The following is a 23,945-nucleotide window of genomic DNA, read 5'->3' as shown; positions in this document are numbered from 1 at the left end:
TCAGAAACTGATCAAATCTGTTGTACAAACACACCACTCCACCTAGAATTGCTCTCAGCACATACGTTTCTTCCATGGAGATTAGTGCCTAGCATCAAAACCAAATGAACTTCTTTACTCTTGTAATAAAGCTGAATAAAGAAAGTATAAAGTAGCTTCCTAAAAGTATCGCTGCATTCAGGTGTCTGCATGCACGTTTTCACAAACTCTCAGAGCTCAAATGCACTTTAAAAAAAACCAACCCAGTCTTTTCATTTTTACAGGCACAACTTTATGCCTCCAATAACTGTGCTGCACGCAGCAACATTTACATATAAATACACTCAGTTTGTGGAAATCTCAATTTCTCTCTGCAACTTGTAACCACCTCTCTGTTCATTTACTTGCAAGTAGAAAGCTACTAAAAAAAAAAAAAGTTGGCTCCAAAGTAGGGCTTATTTTTAGTCTGTGTTCACTCGTCAGGTCAGAGCGGCCCAGTGACTTAGCCAACGCAATTTTTTTATTTGATTAGCTCTTATAATTCATCCATTAGTCACTGTAGGCCAAGACACAACTGATTTCCTTTAGCGTTACCTTACCATGAGGCTCTTCATCTATTCCATCATCTTCCCACTGCTCTTCATTTGCTAGGAGAGGATTCTGAGCTTCACAGAAAGCTCTCATTGGGAAAAAATGGCCATCGCCCTGGCTGCATGGAAAAAGGCAGAGAAAGACACTGTAGAAAGCAGCAAGTGACTCTGATGGTTGACGATTTCTACACGTTTTATCTGCAAACAAAGTTTTCTGTTCCCTGTATTTCTGATGTTTACTTAAAATTATTTTTAAGTTTTGAAAAATACTGTGATTATTTTTTGTGGCAGCTCAGATACCAAGTTTTACTGGTGAGTACGTTTGGTCCTCAATTCCTTCAAGCTCTCTGGAGAATAAAAGTTCAAACCTATAGCCTGGAATGCAGTAATTTTTAGCAGAACTTAAATGTGCCTAACTTGATCAAGTCATTTGGATACAGAAAAAAAAAAAAAACAAAACAGAAAAAAATTAACTTATGGACAGCTAGAAGTGAGGGGGGAACTAAGGAAAACATTTATGTAGAAGGAGCAATTTATACCATAGGTATAAATTTTATCAATTTATACCATAGATTCTTAAGGGCAGAAATTATACTTCTGTGTTTGAACGACCCAACAGAAAATGGCCCCAATCTTAGTTAGGTGTTACTGAACAGCAAATAAAAGACCCACTTTCCTGTAACCTAAACCTGTACATAAAATGGGGGAAAAAATACACTCTGCAAAGATCTAAAGTTGCAAAATATTTTTTTGCTTTACTACTGCCCAAATAGAAATGGGTATCTGGATCCCAAACAAGAGAGTATGTTCAAATTCACGTGATATAAACTAACAGAGTTAAAAAGTAGATGTTCCAGCTTGGTCTGCACCCCACTCTATTCCCTAACACCCAGGAGCAGAGACAGAGGAACTGTAAACTAGCTGAAGTGCCTTTTTCCTCTGCTGATTTATCTTTGTGGAAGGAAAATAACCCGAGTGCTCTCCCTGCGATGACTATACACGCTGGTAACGCGCCTCTGACTAGCACTTCAGTGCTAGGAACAGTAAGGCTTTCTGTGCTGATCTCTTCCCTTAAACTCTACTTAAGAGTGGAAAGCAGATGGCAGTGGGGATGCAACTGGGCCTTACACTTACACATTGCTACTTGAAAATGTTGTGAACTGCTGTGCCAGGAAGTTATTTTAAATTGTGCCCAATTACCAAAGGACTTAAATTCCACTGTACTTTACTACTGGTCTACTCAGTGCCAAAACAACATTTTCCCCTACGTTAAGAAACAAACTCTGTTTCAGGCAGAGGAGTCTGACAGATGGAGAAAGCGGCATTTTTGAAGTGAACACCCATCCACACAGGTGCCACCGGAGCCCAGGAAGAGTTGGGACACCCTGTGCAGCGCCTTCAGCCCTCAAAAACCTTTCCCTTCCAGACTTCTGGTGAACAGGATTAACACAGATAACGTTTGTTGGTGCATTTATAGTGATGCATGACAGTAGCCAGCCAAGCCACCCAATAATAGCTGTAACACACGAGGCTGTAGCAGACATTTAGAAGTCAGTCCTTTCAGTTAATTGTATCAGCTTTTAGCACTGACTTGATTATTACTTACCTAGAGGCAATAGGTAGTAACCAGAGCTTTTTTTCTTCTCCAAACACTTGCTGAAGATTCTTTACAAAGCCAAGATTGAATCCGTTTTTATCTGGGCCATTTTGAAACACTGGAGCTGAGAAAGCCTCTACATACAGATGCAATTGGAGTGAAAAAAAATGAAAATCAATGCCAAATACTCTGAAACAGGATTGTGCATATTGTAGCCATCGAAAGACAACACAATTTAACAGATTATGAACTAGGATTACGAAGATACAAAGTTTGAAAATAATAGTTTTTTCATTTTGCAAGCCTGTAAAGACTTTTGAACTGAAGGTAGGAATTTGGTCTTGCAACTGAACCGTATGGAACAGTCAAACCAAACTAAAACCGTTTTTTTTAATCTAGAGAATAGAGTTAAAAGACCTTTGCATGAGACTTGTTGAAATTCAGTGGGTAGAAATTTCTAAGTAAAAAAATCTGCAGAATTAAGTAGGCTGGTCTTCAGTGCGTATTTCAGAGGTGGCACTGGAGATTTAAATTGCCTCACTCATTAATGATATAATTAACAGCATTAGGAACAAACATATGCAAATAGACCCTCTGTTATGGTGAGACATAAAATTGAGCAAAAAGTGGGGAGGAGACCCTAGAGTGCACTAGAAACAATTTTATCTACCTTCTAAGCTGCTGCAGAGGTCTGATGTTTTGGGATAGATGAGCTTCAGTGCCCCATGAAATAAGTTTCAAAGTGAATAATGATGCAAAATCTGAGTATGTGCTCACACTCTTGACACTGTGTGTTTTGTTATAAAACTATCTAAAAAGCTTTAAAAATTGAACATTTATCTGAAGAAAGACAAAGAAATCACTCGACAAAATCATACTGTTTCAGATTTTCATTTCATTGGTTTTACAGTGATAACTTCTTTGCCGTTGTCAATGAAGACGGACACTGTTTTTCCCAACATTACTAAGCTGTTTTAGGATGCGCTCCAGCACATGAGCATAAAGAACCATTATTCCTGGAAAGCTGCACTCATTTCACAGCAAATGTAGTTATCCATATGCATAACATTTTTATAATTGGACTTTTACACTTTAAGGCTCTCGTTTCCCAAACAAAGCTTTTGTCACACCAGCTAATAAACGCAGCCTATTTGAAGTGACAAATTTCTGCAGCATTGTGCCAAGATCGTAAATCTTCCTCCCCTCATAAGCCAGCAGGAATGTATAGGAGTAGAACACAAATGTCTTTTTTTTTTTTTTCTTTTTGTCTTCTTACAGTGCTTTTGGTGTATCTTACTTAAAGAAGTAAAACACAAGAGCCTTACCTAAAGTAGATCTGTTTCTACTAACGAGCCAGCAATGGTAGCCAAACAGGAACATAAGGCTTACGAAGAACATGACCGCCACAAAGAGAAGGAAGAGGACGTGAAATTTGGAACGTCCATTGGTCAGTTCACCCTGGAAAGAAAAACAACACAGAACAAGTGATAGGAACAAACGAAAGCTGGAAATTCATTGATCCTAGAGAGAAGAAAGAGATCCTCTACAACTCCTATCTGGATTTCTCAAACTTGTATACACAAAAGTCACTATAAAAAGCAGGAGGAGACAAAGAAATGATCCGGTTCACTTCCCCTCCCATAACCAAAGCAGAAAGAGTGGGGTTTTGCTACTAACTTTTTGTCTGTAACAGAGCCAGTGCAATCACAGCTTCCCACCTGGACACAAGCAACGTGCACAGCCTGTGCCCACGGGGAAACCAGCAGGCACAAGCTCCTGAAGCCCTGCTCACGTTCTGCTGCCTGTTCACGTTGCCTGTCCGTACACGAAAATTCTGCACCTCTTGCAATATTTGGCGTGCCAAGGAAACCTGGCCTCCATAGCTACAGCAATCGGGCAGCGTCAGAACTGCGCCCAGGTGCTTTGGAGGAGTTTAAAGGCCAAGCGGGATCTTACAAGCAGAAGAAACACTTATTTCCTTCTGCAGCAGCAGAGCCGAGTGCCAGAGATGCTCGTAAGCGTCCACCCGCAGCCAGGCCGTGGGGGCCTCAAAGTGCAAAAATTACTTCTCAGCCTTTGCGCGCCCCGTATGCGCAGCCACAGAGCTCTGGTCTCCGTGCCTCTCCTGTAACCTAAGAAACAACTCCTGCTGCTGTCCCATGAGCAGCTCAGGAGGCATTTTATGTAAGGGATTAGCCATTCAGCCAACAGAAATTTAATAAATTAGCACAGCAAAGGGAAGTTACTTCAACACGGTCATACGGAGTTAGCAGCAGAGGGGACATAAAGAAAATGCAGACAAAAGGCCAGTCTATTCCTGGAGCTGTCAGTTGGCATTGCTTGCATATGAAAGATAATTGATAATTGAATAAAAAACATACTTTCTTTCAGTTAACTTTTAAACTGAGAAAGGAGTCATGTGGGGATTAGAAAATGAACAAGGTTTTTGATATTGTTCAGTAAATGTGAACAGATCAATGCCAGGATGTTACACTTTGATACCAAAGATTCTGAGGCACACACATGCCAACACAAGAACAGAAGAGGACATCACTTCTTTGCCAGAAGCCAACTCTACAGTTTGAAATTCCCGAAGTCTGTTTGCTTCTCGCTTTGTGCGTTTCAGACACACAGCGGGAGTTACGCTCAAAAAAGGGCACAGGAAAATCCCTTACGGACGAAATGCAGACCCTCCACCGACTGAAAGCAAAACCGTAACGAGAGTGACTCAGCCCCACCAGACTCAGAGGATATGAAAAAGTAACGGGATTTCACGACTTACTGTCCAATACTTAATGAAATACTTGAAGACCGTTGCGGCAATATACAAGCAATACAACAAAGAATAGGCTAAGAACAGCAGAAAGAATTTGTAGTTAGAAAATCCAATGCAGTTATTCACCCTAGAGAACAAAAGCAAAGGTGAAGTCAGGATATGTACAGCACAGGGTTCTAACACAATGAATACTCCTTTTTTTTGTTTGGTTTTATTCAGCCTCTTGATTACACAACCCAATTTCGTCAATAAATAGCTCCCCTTAGCGGTCAGACTGAAAAGTAAAGTCTCTTTGCTTTTCACTTGGGGACTTCTTGCTGTGCCAAGCAAAAGGGCAGCTCAGATGTGCGGAATCCGCTTTAAAGTTGGCACCACGGGTCAGTTTGTCACGGGGCAGGCTCCCGTTACTCAGTGCCTGTCTCTCGCCTGCAAAGGTAGTCAGAGCCGGGATTTCTGGGTTACTTCATTCATTTGCAAAACTGGGAGCCAGATTGACCACTGCTTGTTTGTTTACGTACAAAACAAATAGACCCCAATGGGATGATAGCTCTCCATGCACAGGACAACTCTACAAAGGAACAAGGGAATGCGGAAAATTAGGAGGCGTTTGCCTCCAAACTCAGGTTTGAAAAATGCTCTACACTTTAGGATTACCAGGGAGGGTCAGGAGGGAAATGTTTGTGTTGCTTCCGATTTCTGAAATCTAACTTTTTAAAAAAATGGAGTTTAAGAAATTTAGCGGCAGCAATTCTCAAAAAGGATAAAGCTGAATTCATCCATGCACCATCCCACACAGCCTGTCTCTGACCATGCACAGGTGGCAGGCATCATTTCAGAAACAATCTGCGTGCAAATCTCATTACTGAAAGCAACCACCAGCTGCATGCTGAAACGGTTATATGCCCAAAACTACAGGCTAAGGTGAAGTCCCTTTAAAATCTGAGTAATAGTCCAAGAGTGAAGTAGCAGTTGGGTTTTCAATTCTAGCGCTACGACAGCTTTTTTACACATAGTTTATGGAACAAACACGAACAATCTGTCTTTCCAAATACCAAACATTTCAGGCAATTTCAAAGCGTAATCCATTTATAAATTTCCCAACATAAAGAGGTGCGTGGTCTAAAATGAAAGAGGCATACAGGCACTATTCTGTGGAAGAAATGTGTTTAAACCCCCTCTCTTTTCCGAAAACTGCAAGCCAGTATCTAGGACATACCATGGACAGTGATGATCCATTTTTAGCACGCATCTGCAAAAGGACAAGACAGAAAAATGGAAGGTTTTTATTTGGTACTTAATTGCCAACTGCAGAGCAATAGCAAACGCCTCTGGTTTTTGTGAGATTTCTACATGACACAAACTCAAGAGGATACTGTCTCTTTGAACTTTTTAAGGTAGCTATCATTTTAAGATGGAACATTTATTACTTTTTCAAGATCAACCAATGCCCTTGGTACTCTGCAAGAGAAAAAGAAATGAAAATGCTTTCTGCCCTAGAGGGCCTAAAACTTTTGCAAAACACCACAGCTAAAGGCCTGGAATATAAAAAAAAAAAAAAAGTCAAAATTATACTTTACTTTTAACCGATTAACCTAGGCAGGTTATTTTCATTAGATGGCATGCCTTCTAGCAATTTAGTGCTGATACACTTGTAGGTGTGGGAACTGCAAACACTTCAGGGCCACAAACAGCAGAAGTGCAAACGCTAATGCTGTCACACACGAACATACGCTGTTGACTGCGGCTGGAACAGAGGTACTTGGGTGCCCTTACGTGTGAAAAGGCACGTGAAGGACCAGCCCATCCCCATACCTTAGTGGTGACCGTATTCACTTCAGTGAAAAACAATCCGGTGACTTACATGGCACAAACGGAACAATGGTGACAACGATCAGGTTTTATTAGCTGGCATCTATCACAGAATCGAACACCTGAAATTAAAGACACATTAATACCAAGTAAGAGAAAAGTGTTCTTTTTCCATGTTAGTTAATATTCTGCTCATTTCCTAACTATTCATATTCTTTCCTCTGTCACTTCAAAAGATGAGTGCATTTGCAGCTGATTTTTGCTGCCAGGTCATAATCAGATAAGCGATGCTCATCATTCTTCTGGAGACTTGCAGATGCGGGGAACAATCCTCACTGCAAAGCATACATCCAGCTTAAAAGCGATAAAACAAAACTGTACACCTCCCTCTGGCTTCCACATTTACTCAGACTTTACATACATTCCATTTTGATAATTGCCTCTATAGTGGTTCTTTACTTCAGAATTCTTTGCCTTGTCTGACAGAAATGAACGGGTCAGAGCCTCCAATATGAACGTGGATTTCTTTTAAGCTTTGAAAAGAGCGCAGTACGCATTTAATCACAGAATGAGGTCCAAAAATCTGTTCACAGAATTATGTCCTGCATGTCTAAGCTAGACTCCATTTTAAGTAAAAACGACTACAGAGTTTGTCATTCTATTACTATTACTAAATGCGGACAACATAAGTAGGCTTTTGAATTGTAATTACAAAGGGTAGCATATTGCTTCTCAAAGGCAGCACCTGGTACTCCACTGAAGATGAACAGAAGTGTTCAAGGCTTTTTTGTTGTCCCAAACATAAAACCCAAGAGAAAAGGCATTAAAATGATTCGCACAAGAGTTACTCAGCGCATACAGTGGCATTAGGAACGCTCTGTTGGTCGGCAGCATCATCTGGATTGCCAGCATACGCTACTTTAGCGTGCTTGATTAGATTTAGAGAAACAAAGCTCTCGGCTTAGCTGACCTCCGTTCCCCGTTCTTGTGTACACCGGCAACTTCCTTGCGATTTCAGCGAGAATTTGCCTCTGCACCTCCGGCCTTTCTTCATTTTCATAGCGTTCTTTGTCAGCATAGGACATATGGTACTAGAAGCAGAAGTCATGAGAGGAGCAGTTACCCATGGGCAGCAGAGATAATATTTCAAATACAGGCAAGGTTGGAAACGTTTTTACCTCCCGCTCCTTCTAATGAGATTAATCTAATGTGAAAATGTGTTTGTTCAGAAGACAAAGTGAGATAGGAAGTGCTGGACAGCCAGAATACTGTGCGACACGTCAACAAGAAACGCAAAAGTGAAATTAAGGATCACAAACCAACACACTAGAATTGCTACTAATGCTGCCTTAGATTACTATTTTCCATGAAGAACATTACTAACCATGATAAGGACACTTTAAGCACTTCCCTTGTGAGCCAAGAACCTGTCCCCAGCCACAGTTTTATATTTCTAAAACTGGGATTAGTTGTTATTTCTAAATTTACATTCTTGTAATTAGTATCCAATTACAGTCATGTATATTTGGAGTGCACATAAACATCATCCTCATTCTATTTCTCCAAACATAGTGTTTTATTAGTATTTCATAAAGAGGTAAAACAAAATGCAAAAAAAAATCCCCCAATCCAAGCAACACGAAAAAGTAAGTATTTGGTAGAAAAAGAACTGAAACTAATGTCTGCCTCCGACTGTCCTGTGCTCAAACCACTAAATCATACTCTTGTCCTAAAATAAGCCACCCACATTAAAAAAACAATACCAAACCCTTAACTAAAGTATTATTGGTTAAACAACCTACTTTTGGCACAGTAAACCCCAGTTTCTCTTTACCATAGTATATTGTGATGTTTATCTTTCACGATGCTGCTGACCAGGGAAGTACAAGCACTGGAGCTACTGGAGCCACGCGTACACCCAGCACCAAATGAAAAGCCACGTGCTATGCACATCGCCACAGTCCTCACTGCCACAGACAAGCGACAGCAGAATCTCAGCATCTTTAAAAGGAAAATGATTCTTCTATCCCTCACTATCACAAGAAAGAGTCTGACAAATGAAGCAAACTGAACAACGACGGAGAGGCCTACTCCAGCCGGCAAAGGCTGCCAGCAGAGCAGGCAGTGCCGGGCTTTGGTGGGACACCAAATGTTCACACACGCACCACGACAGCCTGGCTCAAGAGATCAAGAAGCCCCGCTACCATCACAAATGCACCCGTTTCCACCTGCACTCTCACATCTTCCATGAAGAGTGAAAACCAAAACTGAAGGTCCTTACTCAGGAGACTCCAGTAAGCCTAGGTTAAGGAAGGTCCTCAGGATTTGGCTTGCAACTTGCTAAATGCTTAGAGATCAACGACACTGTAAATATGTACATTAATAATCATCGATCCTATTCTTCTCAACATGAAAAATCCTATCGACTCCTGGAACGCCTGAAAAGGCAGCTTCAAAAGTTAACACCATCTCTGATTTCAACCATGCTCTTTGGGGAGTTAAAGGATTCTCAGAACGGTAAATTACTCAGTTTTTATGGACAACTCTGGGTCACTTTCCATCTCTTTAGGAAATCCCATCAGTTGTGCAGATCAACTAGGTTGAAGGATTTTTGAGTTCTCTTTAGTATCCCTGCTTTCATTCTGCAATGAATGAAAAGGGCTTGGACTCTTACCTTTTTGCCTGGCTGCACCGGGAGAGTAAAAATAGACTTCCAATACGTCCACACAAAGAGCACAAAGAGAATATGGAATATTATAAGATAGGCCACTAAAAAAAAAACAAACAAAACAAAAAACAGAAGCAGAACAATGACTTCTTAAGCAAAAGTTTCATTCGTGATGGGCATAATGCCAATCTTTCACAATGACAAAAAAAAGGGGGGGGGGAGATTTACAGTACCAGCCAGTATTGCGATAGAGCTAAACCTTTTGGTCAAAGGGTCAGTAGAATTTCAGAGATCTGTGGCGGATTTAGGGGTTACCTATCTCACAAGCCTCCCCTTCTCCACCCGATCCAATTCTGTGGGTGAGGAAGAACACAGCTGTAAGAGACTTCACCCACAGGGCAGGTGACAACCCTGTATCACTGGGAGTGACAGGATTCCCGTCTCTTCCCCGTATCCTAGGCACAGGCAAAGCAGAACTGGCTGGTGCTGAGCAGCATAAAGGTTAATACTGCAATACTCCAGCACCTCCAGATTTTGGGTCCAGTTGCTACTAAATGCACTTAGAATCACGGTACCATAGTATCCGCTGTCAGACTGTCCATACAGTACCACACTGGCCACCTGTGCAATGCATTCTTCACCGCTTGTGAGAGTTGAGAGGAATAACATGCTCTAGCAGAGCTTTACATCGCCAGAAAAAATACCAAATCTCTTATTAAACATCTTTTAGAGTTGCCACAATAAAACAAATCAGGAAAACATCCCTCAAATTGAGCAAAACAGGTCTTGTGATTACTGAGAAGGAATTGTAATGCACTAGGCACAACATTATCACATGAAATCCAGCATGTGTCAGAGTGATCTTATTTCAATACACAAACTTTATTTCAAAGCCTTTGGGCATAAGCAGGCATACTGCGGTTTAGAAAGCCAAAGGGCAGCTATCCTTCAGCTCTACAAACTATTTGATTGTTATTTCTTTAATACTCGACTCACTAAGACATTATCAAAGAGTTACAAGATGGTTTTATTTAAACATACCATTTAATCATAATAATAAAACCTCATTTTCCCCGTTTCATTTAAGCTTCAAATTCTAGAAACTAAGATTAAAGTAACTACTACTAGTAGAAAGAAAAGTCTAAAATCCAAACTCCTCCTAACTTCTCGGGCAAGGCTGACTGTGTGAAAATGTACTTGGTAAAGAGGCCAAACACAGCGTTGAGACTTTCTAATGAGAGGGCGAATGATCTGATACACCTCACAAGAACGTGACGGATTGTGTGAATCATCTGTGAATCAATGATACCGCATTATTATGCTCTTAAGTTTGAGATGTTATCCTTGTACTACATGCAGGTGGAGCTCGGTCATTTTTAAATTAATATGTAAGGAGATAAATCTTGCAACAGGTTTAATTTTGTTGATAGAGCAATACAGCAGCATATTAGAGGAAGCTGACCTGGAGATGTACGAATAGATGAGGCAACCGATAACCTTCTTCTGCTGAATAATCACTAATATCATGCTTTCTGTAGTTTCTCTGTAACAGTTTCAAATATTAGGACAGCTCTATAGTGGAAAGAGAATTTACTTGACGCAGCAATCTGAAGGATCTTTAAAGTCTCAGCCGGCATTGTTCTTCATGGAACAATTTGCCAGCTGAAAACTGCTACACCTACTTCTATCCTTCATAACCCTGGAAGAAGAAATGAAGGTAAGAGGCCATCTGTGTTAGCCAAACGCCTCCAAAGCACCTCCAGGAAAGAAGAGGAGGAATACTACAATGGCCACTAACCCCTTGTACTTAGAACACGACTGCGGCCTCCAACAACGCACCAGTGGAAACAGTCTCGTCAAGTGATCCTGCTGCTCTGCCCGACTCGTTCAGCGACCTCACGATGCTGCGCCGGGGACCTCAGAACAACGTCTGTCAGCCCGTACTACCAAACGAGTCTGAGAAGTGTTCGAGGCAAATACTAATGAGACTGAAACCTTTGCTCTAACTCATCTGTGGTAGTAACTGAAAGTTACTGTGTTACCGCTCCATGTATGGTTAGTGGTCAACAGAACCAAGCAAAAAATCTTTTGCAAAAGCCTCCCCACAAAAAAACATTAAAAATAGCTTTCACTGAAAGATGAAATAAAACAGTGGAAAAAAAATAGGCAGGCCACAGAACAGAACTAGTCTTTTCTGTTTAGCTTGTAAAATCAGGTCTGAAAACATAAAACAGAAAGGCAGAAAAGGTATGTGGGTGTATACAGATAGATATACGTAGTTTTTTCTGAAAGAGTAAAAGGGATCAAAGCCTTTTCATGTTCTTCTGCTTATACTGCGACTAAACGGGGGTATTTCCAATAGTTATAGCATCCAAATAGTTATAGCATGTCTAACAACGGATGCTGTATACTTCACGAATGTGTAATTACAGAAGGAAACACTGAAAGAGTATGTAAGTTTAAAAAAATTGATAGAAAGTATTTTTGATATTTTAACTAGAACATTTGTGAATCTTTTTACACAAGGACTGAATGTCAAATAGTAAATTGAATGCACATACCTTTTTCCACAGGGTTGCTCAGAGTCACTGAAAAAGAAAAAAAAAAACATGTCTACAGAACAAATAGGATTCCCAGAAAAGCTTGTGACAAATAATGTTTCTATTTGAAACACAGCCATTTTAGGAAAAAAAAGGTCAAATTCAACAGACAAAAAGAGAGCCCACAGTTTAGCATCAAATCAAAAGCATCCATAACAATTCCTTGTTTACTCATGCAAATCACACCCACAACAAGATGTTCGAGAACTGTTACTTACGCTGTATTTTCCCTTGTTATAAAATATATGTTGTATATTTGTACATTAGAAATGCGACAAAAATAATCCACTGGTGACAGTGATGTGAGAAGATTACCAGGGCTCCTCTAGCAACCGTCCAAGCAGCATCTCCATGCGTGTACTCATCAGCCTGTACTAGTAGCCTGCTGTGTACTAGTCTAGGTGGTCTTGATCCTCCACCGAGCCATGCCCTAATGCATTTCTGCATCAGCATAAATAAAAAACTACAAATTGTCTCGGCTTTGGCCTAGTCAGCAACAAAGGATACACTGGAATGACTCAATTATTTTTACACTTCCTAGTAGCAGAGTTTTTACAACCCTTCCTTACTTTACCGCAATCATAGAACAGTCCCTACTAACAGAACCACTTTGAGCAACCAGCAAAGGGTACACTGCTCAGTGTCTACCTCTACTGATTAAACTCCATCCATTATTTTAAAAGCCATCATCCAAGTTTAATAGCAAAGATAAAGACATCTTTCTTTAATTGAAAACGGAGCCGTTCTATGATATCGTGACAGAATACTGCTTGGAAGACAAAAATTGTTCATGGGATGGGAGCCCCTTATATCGAGTCCAGAGCCTTGAATCTAATGGTTGCAACTGAAATGTGTTGCTCCTTGGAGGAACAGAGGAATGAAAGGAAACTAGTGGCCACAGATCATCTCCCAGAGGCACAGTAATCTTACAAAAATAAGATCATGTTCTTGGATGACTCAAAGATTTGAGAGGTTGTGCATACCAGCGGTGACCCCTTCAGTAACTCTGTTAGACTGCACAGAAAAAGAAGGGAGGGATCGGAGCCTTTTACTTCTAACCTACAGCCAGCGCCTGGAGAGAGACTCTACTCTTCAAGACTCACTCTATCATCTTACTTGAATAACAAACTTGGAAAATGTAAATCAGAGTAGGAACCAAGAGGTCCTGCTTTTACTAACGAAAGTAGCTTTTCTTAAAACCATGCTAACAAACAACTTTGATCTGCAAGCTCTATGATACACAACAATTAGATGAAAAGAGACCAAATGTTTGCTGCGTCTCTGCACACTCAATTTCAGATGAACAAGACTGTTAGGAAAACTTGAGTTTTTCCTTTGGTTTGCTGCAGGTCAAACTATGAAGAGTACATCAGCTTTATGAAGAGTACATCAGCTTTTCACGAACACTGCTTGGTTCCCTCCTGAAGTACATGTCGCGCTTGCAGCATCGCCTTTCTAAGGATTTTACTTGAGAAAAGAGGAAACTCCTAAATAAAGATTATATAAAAGGTTTTACCGCAGGACACTGGGTCATTGTTCTCACTGTGGCAGCAACCACCAACCAGACGTGAAATCAAAGCCTCTGCTGGAGTAGGACTTGTTGGCCATACCAGCCATTGAAAGTTTAAAACCCAGTATCATGAGGTATCTCTAGGACATCACCCCCACACTATTTTCAGTCCTCAACTATGCACAACTAAAAATGAAAATCAAGAATCGAAACAGAGCATCTACTATTTACATGCTTGCAACAGCTGAAATGGCAATACAAAATGGAAACCTGAAAAAAAAAGAAGCCAACACATAAAGCCTTGCTCTGTTAGAAATCTGGAAGAGAGAGAAAGTCGTGAGAGCTGGTTTTCAAGTAACTACAGTTAATGTTCAAATCCTAAAATAATTAATTTAGTCATTTCAACTTCTGTATAGATAACCTCCTCCACACACAAATAAAATGCATGAGAGAGAAAGATGGGGCAAAAAAAATAGACGGGTGTGGGCAAAGGAGCGATTTTAAGCTGTGATTCTAGGCAGCAAGATGAGCTCCTGCCAGCTTAACCAGCATTTGCAGAATAACACAGGCCCAATCCAAACCCCACTTAAATCAGCAGAGTCTTTTCTAATAGCTGCACTGAGACTTGGAATTAACCAGTGTTAAATGTTACTGAATTTGCACAGCACTACAAACAAAGCATATTTCAAAAGACTGACAGCATTTCAGGAAAATAAATTTTTTGTCACACGGCCTCATCGACAGTTACATGCACCTTGGAGATATTGTTCCATGTGAATTCTTGAAAGAAACAGCCCACATTTCAGAGATGGAATAAAATGTCATGAAGTATTTTGGGGTTTTGCCTAGCTGCCAATTAAAACAGATCAAAGAAGCTGCATTTCACTTTAGTCCCCGTCGAGAAAAAACAATAGGTCTTACTGCATTGGTAACCCTAACAAAAATCTGATTTAAATTTGCTGTGCAGTACCAGAAGGCAGCTCTTTTCACAGAAACGTCTCAAACCATCATTCTGAGAACTCTGGCTTCCTCTATCTGGCTTACCCTGTCCTGAAGAGAAAGAGCGACATGCTCCTCCTCACAACTTCACAAGTCCAAGCTACCAGCTTTTCTCTCCACCTCCACCAGACCTAGCAATCCACTCCCAGTAACAGGTTTCTGCACACACACTAAACCAGAACATAATAAACACAAGAGAGCTTGCAACTTACTATGTAGGTAAATTTCTACAGTAAGCTATACAATTACTAGCCAGTACCAAAAATTTCCCTTCTAAAATTTAGTGTTTTCCATGCTACTTTAACAATTTATCTGACTCACGAATGTGATTTAATGTAACCTATTTTTTTTTCCTTTTCAGAATCTAAAAAAAATGACTGCAACGCAGGGCGTATACTGATTTTTTTTACTGCTTAAACTAGAAACCGCATCTGAACGTTATCGTAGGGCAACAATATGGACTTTCACTGTGGCTATAAATCTCACAGCCTTCACAAACGTCACTTCCCCTGGCTGACATGAGGACATACAATACACGGACTCATGACTAAGTAAAAGGACTCACAACACCTAGCTGGCCCAGCGAGGATACAAATCTTATGGAAAAACAGGCCAGCACACCATAAAAATCCCACTAATTAACCCCGCCATGGCCTTGACTAGTATTGAAGTGTTTCTTCCTAGCCACCTGCTCGCTTTTGGGTGGGTCTGCTGCAGCTACAGCAGCGAGGAGAGCATGTGGAAGCACGCCCAGCTCCCAGTCCCGCTCGGGCTGCAGCCTCGCAGGTTCAGGGACCGGCAGCACCTGAGCGGGGCCGGCCAAGCCGGCGGTAACACCTCGTCCTCCGGCGCAGGCAGAGCGGGGAAAGAGGGGCAGGAGAAGCAGCAGCCCGCCAGGCTCCGGAGCTGTGCGCGGGCCCGCCCGGTCACCCGGCCAAGCCCGGCCCCCGCCGCCGGGACCCTCAGGGCCCAGCACCCAGCAGCGGGAGGGCAGCGCTGCCCCCGGGGAACGCGGGGAGCCGCGGCCGGCAGAGCCCGGGGCCGTGCCGGTGCTGAGGCGCGGCCCGGGGGCGGGACAGGGCCCCGCTCCCCCCCGACAGCGGCCCGGCCCCGCCTCACGCACCCTCCCGCCCCCGGCCCGGCCGGGGCGCTCACCCAGGCACAGCTCGCAGACGTAGGCGTAGTAGGACCAGAGGACGACGAGGGCGATGATGAGGACGGGCAGCCAGGCGAACGCCCGCTGGCAGCACCGCAGCCCCCGCGACAGAGCCATCTTTCACCTCAGCGCGCCCGCATCGGGCATCGGCTGAGCGGGGCTGAGCGGCGAGGGTGAGGGGGGGAGGAGCTCGGAGCTCGGCTGAGCGGCCTGGCGGGCAGCGGCGGGGCTGGGCGCGGCGCTGCGGCGCCCCCTGGCGGGGCGGGCGTGAGGAGGGGCGCGGCCTCGAGCCGCAAGATGGCGGGCGGCGGCCCTCCCTCAGCGGGGGCTGCTGCAGAGCGGGGGCTTCCCCGGGGCTTCGGGCCCTTCTGCATCCCCTTACGGCCCGCGTGTAGCCACGGGGTGCGGCCCTGCTGTTGGGGATACGCGAGAAGTGAGACAAAGGATGTTAAGGCAGAGGATGTTAATCCACCTCTGTAAACAGTTACCAAGACCAGGCCTGAGAGAGGAAACAGGAGGACACCACAGAACAGTCTAGCAAGGAGATACCAAGATAAGCACGAGAAAACAAGGCCACCGATAAAGCCGAAGGGAGAATCACTTGAACCATGAGTGAACTATCCTAATTAACACAGCGTGTTATTCGGCTCTTTGCACACCGGGTACAAAAACCCTGCTTTTTGGGACAACGCTGCCGTGGTCCTGCCAAAACCGCTTCCAGGAGGCGGTTGCAAAGTCATCCCGTCCCCTCTCCACCACCGCCTGATTAAGCAGAACAAGCTGCTTTTCTGAGATGGATCTGTCTGCGTGAAATAGAGTCAAGATGCTCCTAGAATTCCCAGTCACGTAGGCACAAGCCCCGATACCTCGTTACTTGCCCTAATTTAAGTTTATCTGCGGTGTTCAGACTCCGATACCTGTCCCTGGCACGCCGGGACTCGGCTGTCCTCGTCTCTGCTAGAAATGCCCCACGGAGAGCCCACCTCAGCCTCTGCTTCCGTGGTAGCATCCCTGTGGCAGTTTACATGGCTAACGTCCTCAGATGGCTTTCCTCTGCATTCTCTCTGACTGAAATCTTTATACTAAAAGCTCTTTTTATTGGTAATCATACAATTTTGTACTTTGTTCTATTAAGCTTCTCTTGTTTTTCTTGTAGGACGATCTTGTCCTCTGCACTGACACCACCAGCTTTGCATCGCTCTCAAATTTCCTAAGCACAAACCTAGGTTACTTGTGAATATACATGGGAAGATCAGATTCAAGACAACCTGTGGAACAAAACGAGTATCCCCTCCAGCAACCTGATAACGTGGCATTTAATGTAAAGAAAGAAGGGGAAAAAAAAAGACCACCCCACTCCCCCAGTCTGCTCCACAACCCCCTTTGAATTCCTGTAGGAATCCCCCTCATTTCCACATTCAGTAATGTGTTTTGAATTAAGGCTTCAGTTAATTAAATCCGCTATATTGCCTCTGTTAAGGAAATTAGTTTTCTCATCAAGAAAGTGATTTATCTAACAGCATGTTCTTCTGATAAAACCCTGGTGTAATTTACCACACTTTCCAGTCACTTCTTTGTTCATTAGTTTTTTTCCCTCAGAATTTCTTCTAAAACTTTCCTTGTTGTTGGTATCAAACTTGCAGGCTGTACTGCCTCTAGCAACTTTTCTCTCTTTTTGAGTATAGGTACCACATTTGCCATTCTCCTGCCCAAATCCCTGAATTTAGACATCACCTATAAATCCGTAGACCACACTTGTAATTCTGTATTTATTTCTTTCAATATTTTAAGACAGAGATGATCTACAGCCTCTGATTTTATCAAAAAAAATTGTTCAGTAATGAGGCGACAGCTGTCTTAACCTCTACCCTGCTCACAGTCTATACGGTCACTATTCTCTTCTTCAGGCTACTAAACTCTTTCTTTAATACAAAACCTGAACTTTTTGGCACTTGTTTTAATTTTCTGTGTGTGGTCCAGCTTAACCAAGCTTTTGGATAGTCCCTGCTGCAGCAAAAGTGCTTTGCAGATACCATAACATATGTTGGCCTGAGCTGCCTGTAACCCTAAACACGAAATCTCACACATCTGACTTAGATTGTGAAATCCACAGTCGATGTTTTATATATATATATATATAAAAAAATAAATATATATATATGGTCAATGGAAAGAGAAATGCCCCCTTCCGCAGCATTCAGGGAGGGGATTCAGGACATGTACACTTGATGTTTTGAGGATCTGGAAGAGGCAGATGTCAATGCCCGCTTGCTTTCTCCTCCTTCCCCACACTGCCTGGAGCTGAGAAGCCAACAGTTTTGCCAGCAATACGTTTTACAAACAGTAAGATTTAAAAATCATTCTTGTGAGTTAAACTGCTACCTGAAGCAACTCGCAGAATATCCTCTCCTAAAATCTCAAAACTGCTAATCCCATAGACGGGAGGCACGGCACCTCCACGATACGTTTTTCCTGCGTGTGTGTGTGTATATAAAGCAGGAAGGCAACCTCTCTGACAGACAGCAATGGAACACTGTAAAAGTGAGCAGACATTTTCAGATAATGCCTCTGTAAATAAAGTTAAGACTATTTTTTTTGTTCAACAGCCAGTTTTTCTATGTGTTCTAAGATCCACGTGGATTATCCTCAAAATTCTTTTGTTTCATGGGCTTCCAGGGGAGACTTAGTCATATAAACATGAGCTCATCTGAGGTAAGAGATTCCCAAATACAGCTCTTTAAAACAAAAATAATCATGCGACCTTGAAATCTTGTGATTCTTATAATGTATTTTTCGCACTTGTGGTTCAAATGGTAGCTCCCTCTTTGAAATTGCCAGCTGGAGTTAGATATAACTGGTATAAGGTACCTTGTGCCCTTTTCAGAAATCAACGCGACAGATGTTATTCAAAATAAATGTTGAATCGAAAGTTAAGCTTCAGCTTAACAAAGTAAAGAAAGTCCTCCCTGGCCTCCACAGCAACCATCAGTCGCGAGTAGCCTGATTTAAGAGGGTGGTTTAGGAAGCCGTGGGATTATCCTAAGGAATATCGATATCTTTAAGTGTCATTCTGACCATGAGCGGTTCCCTGCTAATGCCCATCACCCACAACTCTTTAAACAAAGAAGCAAACTTGTGCAGAGGTCGGAAAGCTGTGATTTCATCCACATGTGTAACGAGACTGTTTACAACTACTGTCAGAGACTGCAGCAGAGGAAGGCAGATAAGAAAATCAAGTACTAGCAGCTTTAGGGTAATTTAAATAAGGCTCATCATCATCGACTTCTTCTCGAAAAACATAACTTTTTGGGTGCTTAAAGAAAGGAGGGTGGTGGTGACTCACCACTGCCATAGAGACTCTGGGCATCAGAAAACATCGTTATAAAAAGCTGTAGTCTGAAGACTAGAGTGAGACTGACACCAGCTAAGATGGCACTGGCTTTGTCACTGGTCCAAAAAAATACCTAAAATACATCAGGAAACAATATAAACTCGGGAAACACATGCCAGTTTTTACAACAATTTACCTATTGCAGAAAAACCCAAAGGACCACATGTACCAATTTCACCAAAATGCTGTCTTTCATATGAGGAAAAGCTCTTAAAAAATTACACATGGTAGAAAACGCTTAATTGTATTGTCCGGTAGAAAAACACAACTGGAAAGCGCAGTTTATATTTTCAGTGTTGAACGTGAAACTGTGCACAGACTACAGTATGCGTTTTGAAATTATGTTCTAATCCAGAAAAATAAAGTTGCACAAGTTACTTTCCCCACTGTTCATTTTAAAATCTTGCTTAAGCTTGTAATATATGCAAGCCCTGAAGGTATGTGGAAAGATAGCTACGAAGCGGTCGGAAACAGTAATGAGCCAAACCGTTGAAGATCTAACTTTTCAAACTGCTTTTGGCCTAGTGTGTTTAAAATAAAGGTGTAACGTTTTTTATTGTCAGACGTATTTATATCTGGGTAGGTTACACATGGTTTTGCTTATCAGTGACAGAGATATCCAGGAAGATGTGATAATCCGTGACCTAAAAAGGGAACCAAAGACGACACCGTCTGGCAGCTGAGAGCCCTGGCTTCTGACCTCCCTGCTGATCTGAAAAAGGCTTGCGGGCCTAAAGGCTGGTCCGTTTTATCATTTATTGCAGGAAAACACAGGAACCCTCCCTACCTTGATGGTATCTTGGACTATCACATACCGTACTTGTAGGTAAGTAGATGAATCTTACAACGCACGCTAAATCTAATCATATCAGATTTGGGCTTTGTATCAAAAATGCTGCGCCCCAGCTCATGCAGAGGAGTTAGACCAAGCTTTTTCAGAAAAATGGAAATTCAACAGCTGATTGCAGAGATAAAAAAGAGAGCTGGTCCAGAGATTGGCCAGGCAGAGCTGCCTAACCACTGATTAATATCTTGGCTGTCATCCAGCCTGTTGTGTGCGGTTATCGCAGCCTGACCTGCAGCTTACACAGCTTCCAACAGCAGCGGCAGTTTTTGCCGCAGCTGGAGTTTTTCGGTGGCCGTCACGGTTAGTTTCAAACAGGCCAGGATTCAGCAATTTTGTTTGATTGCTGTCGTATCAGAAAGTTCACAGGACTAATGGGCCAAAGAATCGGGATTAGGGAATACTTTTAAAAAGAAAACGTAGATGCAACGGATCATCTTCAGACTTCAGGAGAGATCCTATTATTTTTACTGGCGACTTCTCAGAGAGAGTCCTATTTTATAAAAGCTTTCCCTTCTCTTCCCCATTTTTCCAGCGCAGTACTGGGAGATGATGAAGGTGTAATGAGGATTGACTGGTACTAACCTATAAGCAAGCTGTGCTTTTGTTACATTCAGTAAGCACTCTCCACTACGTGTGATAAGCTGCCACATTTACACATTAACGCCTTCCCAGAAACCCCAGGAAAACCTATTTTTTGTTACTTTTGGCAGGACTTTGCAGCTCTGTGCTGGGACTCCTGCATTTCACATGAGTTCGTGCACACGTAAAACGGTCCTGTCGTACATTTATCCACATAATCTGTATACAACATCACGATTCTATCTCGCAGTGGATAAAGTAAACTAAGGAAACCGCTAGAACGTACTCGATGTAAATCAGCAGAGCTCTAACGAAGCGAGTAGAGCTGTGTTTGTACATACCAGTTTTAAGATCTCTCTCTACGGCTCTAGGACAAAAGTTAGATTTAGACAATTATCCTGCCACTAATATTGAAACCGAAGTGGACTGACTTCCCCCCCAGCTTGCTTTGTCCTGTGCGGTAGCACCTGCCTTGCCTTTGACTGCGAGCTGCAGGCATGGTGCCGGTGCTCTCAGTCATCACCTGCTTCCCGCTCTCGCAGCTTTCTCAGTCCTCCCATCCCCCATTTTAAAATTTTATCAGAACTTAATGTGGAAATATGGGCAGGGTAGGCGGAGCATGTCGCAAGGTCTGTCAGCACAGATTGCAAGTAAAGCTGTTTAAAATACTACAAAACTTTTAATTGCCAGCAAGTGAAAAAGTGGCCATTTGCAGCAAAATTTGTCTCGTTATTACAAATGCAGTAATTTGTTTGCAAGTGTACAGGAACATAGGGTGAGCGAGTGCTCGCACCATTAGAGGGTGCTGGAGTCCACGCAATCCGGATCTGCGCTCCAGTCCATCCAGCTCAAGAGCTGCTCCTTCTCCACAGGGACAGTGCTGGGAACCACAGAAAGGTAAATCGCTGGGGATGAAAAATCATAATCTTGTTTTGTCACATTTATAGCCTTGCCCAAATATTGTTCAAAATATTTCCCCACAACTATTGTCTTCGTATGCTCCAGAGAGACTGGAAATCCGATCAAATGCCTCTATAGTACAGATTTAGGTAAAAAGTCACATGAAGTACCACAAATGTGACATTTTCTACTTTCTGAGTTCTTAATTTTGCACCCTAAATAACTTCCTTTTAATTAGACAGTTGATATATATCTTTCCCTATCTTTTAAAGGCAAAACATTAACCCAAATTTCATTCTATATACCTATAGCAAACATGTCTTCCCCGTCCCTCTTCCTCTCCTGCAATTATCAAGTGAATCCTGAACTTCTGTCGCAGACATTTGCTATTTGATGCTGGACTAACCACATTAGTTTGCAGTAACTGAGTCTACTAACCTAACGGATGGGCCTTTGTCTCTTGTTTCTGCAAAGCAGAGGGGGCCTTCCCCATATAGCGCCCTTAAAGAAGAACAGATGGGGAGAGAACCATGCTACAGCCCAGGAGATGCTTCTGTGGCGTCTTAAATCTCTGCATCTTTTCAGCAAATGGAGCCCTTGGCCCAGGTGGCACCCTCAGAGGAGGGGATGGGACGCTGGGGACAGACGCTGGGTAAGAACCTGTTGGGACAGCGGTTAAAGCAATCCCACGTGCAGCATGTCCTGCTGCTTCTTCGGCACCACACAAACCTCAGTCTTCGAAATGTACGCGCGCATAATAGTTGCAGCACAGAAAATTTCACGAGGGGAATACAAATAAGAGAAAATGCTGCTTTCCAGTGGTTTAAATCAGCTAAGTGTCGGTGCAGTTCTCTCAACCAGAAGCATTTCCCAAGCCAAAAGGCTTCACCAACCCAGAGCCCCGCTGCAAACAGTGAACGTGCTCTGAAGGTTTCAGAAGAGCATCCCATGGCCTCTTCTAATGGACTAGCCCACGCGACCCTGGCTAGCAGCCCTACGCATCTGAGCCCAATTCTGTCCCCTGACATGCAGACAGAAGCGGGAACAACGTCCGATAGAGCAGATCTCTGACAGAAGCATGGTCTTTTTGATCCCTGGTTCTTACGTGGGTCCAGGTCTTAAACTTACATGAGTACTGTAGCAGGATACACAGTTTCTGGTTTCTAAAATGCCTGTATTCTATTATTCCTTTTTTTTTAAAAAAATCTATGTCCTTTTCAATCGCTCTCTAGTATCTTTTTTCCCCTCACACTACTGAACTTTGAAACCAGATAAACGCACTTCTAGCCAATTCATTATTTCCTTATCTTTTAAAACAACATATTGTGGAGCTTTGAGTCCTCTGACCATGCTGAAGCTTCAGCAAAACTCATTTTTTTTTTAATTTAAGTCTATGCCACCTTTCAAGAATGAGATGTACACAATTATGTGATGCTTTAGAGTTTTGTTTTAAACCATAAAAATAAGTATGTAGCCTGAGAGATGCACAGAAGAGAATGACATTTTTGTAATCTCACCAGATTTTGCAGATTGATTTTTTGCACATCAAGTTACTTGATTTTCTTTGTACCTGGTGGACATGATTTCAGAGCTGAACAGCAGTGCTGAGTGTAGGCAGGCAGCATATGCCACGGGTAATTTTTTAATTTCCTGGTAGCAGCAATTCTTACAGGCACAATAGCAGGTTTGTTTATTTTTTGTTCTTCATCAGACCTTTTATTAACATTCTGTTAGATCTCTCGACTGCACCTGGTTTGTTAGTGACTGAGTATAATGGCATCTTTGCCCCGGGCTCTTGGAGACGGTGCATATGGATGGGGAAGGCAACAGATAATATGGATGCAAATTTCAAATTACTGGTTTCATCCCCGAGGCACTTAAAGAGGACAAGTCTCAAGGAAGCAGGGAGAACAGCATGACTGTGCTTTGAGTTCCTACTGAAGGTATAGACTTGAAAACACTGCTCATGGTCCTTGCAGCATTTTCCTTTGCAAAATAACGGAACATACATTTCTTTCAGTCAGGAGTACCTGTACTCTCTTGATGAAAGCTTAGTCCAGGGGCAGATCATCAAGAGCACTGTGTTTAGCAGCCAGTGCGTGAAGAAGAGCCTGGCGCTTGCACAGGATCGGGATACCAGAAATCCACCATGATGCTCTTTCTGAGGAGCAGCCGTTAAGGATCGCTGGCACAGAATACACACTGCTTTGGACTAATCACTGCAAGGAGCAGTCTTTAATGAACTGAGAGGGAGGCATTTTCAGCATTCAAGTCAATGTTCTCTTGCCTACAGAACCACTCATATGGAAAAAGAACTGTCTTTTTCTATTAGGTAATTTTGTCTATCTTACTAGAGAGTTTTTTTTCTTTTGTTTTCTCTTAAATGGTTTCATACTGATAAAAGCCCTACGTACCCCACAGAACAGATCTGCTGTGACCCCAGCAGCGCACTGGTGTTCAACCTCTGAAAGTAAAACGCAAACTGAACCTTCTGAGCTGGAAAGATTTATCAGGTTTTGCACTTCCCGAGACAGAGCCCTCTTG

General features: G+C 42.6%; 1 protein-coding gene across 6 annotated transcripts in view; it reads right to left on the bottom strand.

Annotated features, from left to right (window-relative positions):
- Nucleotides 1–23,945, bottom strand: part of ZDHHC15 (zDHHC palmitoyltransferase 15) — a gene marked incomplete at its 3' end in the record, with an annotated part of 129,325 nt that overhangs the window by 14,755 nt on the left and 90,625 nt on the right. For 3 of the 6 annotated variants that reach the window (XM_082323009.1, XM_082323008.1, XM_082323010.1), the window contains exons 1-10: nt 15,684–15,822; nt 11,981–12,007; nt 9,426–9,520; nt 7,722–7,842; nt 6,804–6,873; nt 6,159–6,191; nt 4,949–5,069; nt 3,492–3,624; nt 2,176–2,302; nt 579–688 (exon numbers count right to left, since the gene is read on the bottom strand). In XM_082323009.1, the coding sequence (XP_082179135.1) occupies nt 579–688; nt 2,176–2,302; nt 3,492–3,624; nt 4,949–5,069; nt 6,159–6,191; nt 6,804–6,873; nt 7,722–7,842; nt 9,426–9,520; nt 11,981–12,007; nt 15,684–15,801 (955 nt within the window). In that variant the 5' untranslated portion in view covers nt 15,802–15,822. Of the gene's footprint in view, nt 1–528; nt 689–2,175; nt 2,303–3,491; nt 3,625–4,948; nt 5,070–6,158; nt 6,192–6,803; nt 6,874–7,721; nt 7,843–9,425; nt 9,521–11,980; nt 12,008–15,683; nt 15,823–23,945 lie in introns of those variants that run through there. The other 3 variants (XR_014229305.1, XM_082323007.1, XM_082323011.1) reach the window with 3 other exon arrangements.

The sequence above is a fragment of the Platalea leucorodia genome (assembly GCF_965183815.1).
Source record: "Platalea leucorodia genome assembly, chromosome: 10".
NCBI lineage: Eukaryota > Metazoa > Chordata > Aves > Pelecaniformes > Threskiornithidae > Platalea > Platalea leucorodia.
This window is presented reverse-complemented; position numbering and strand designations above follow the sequence as displayed.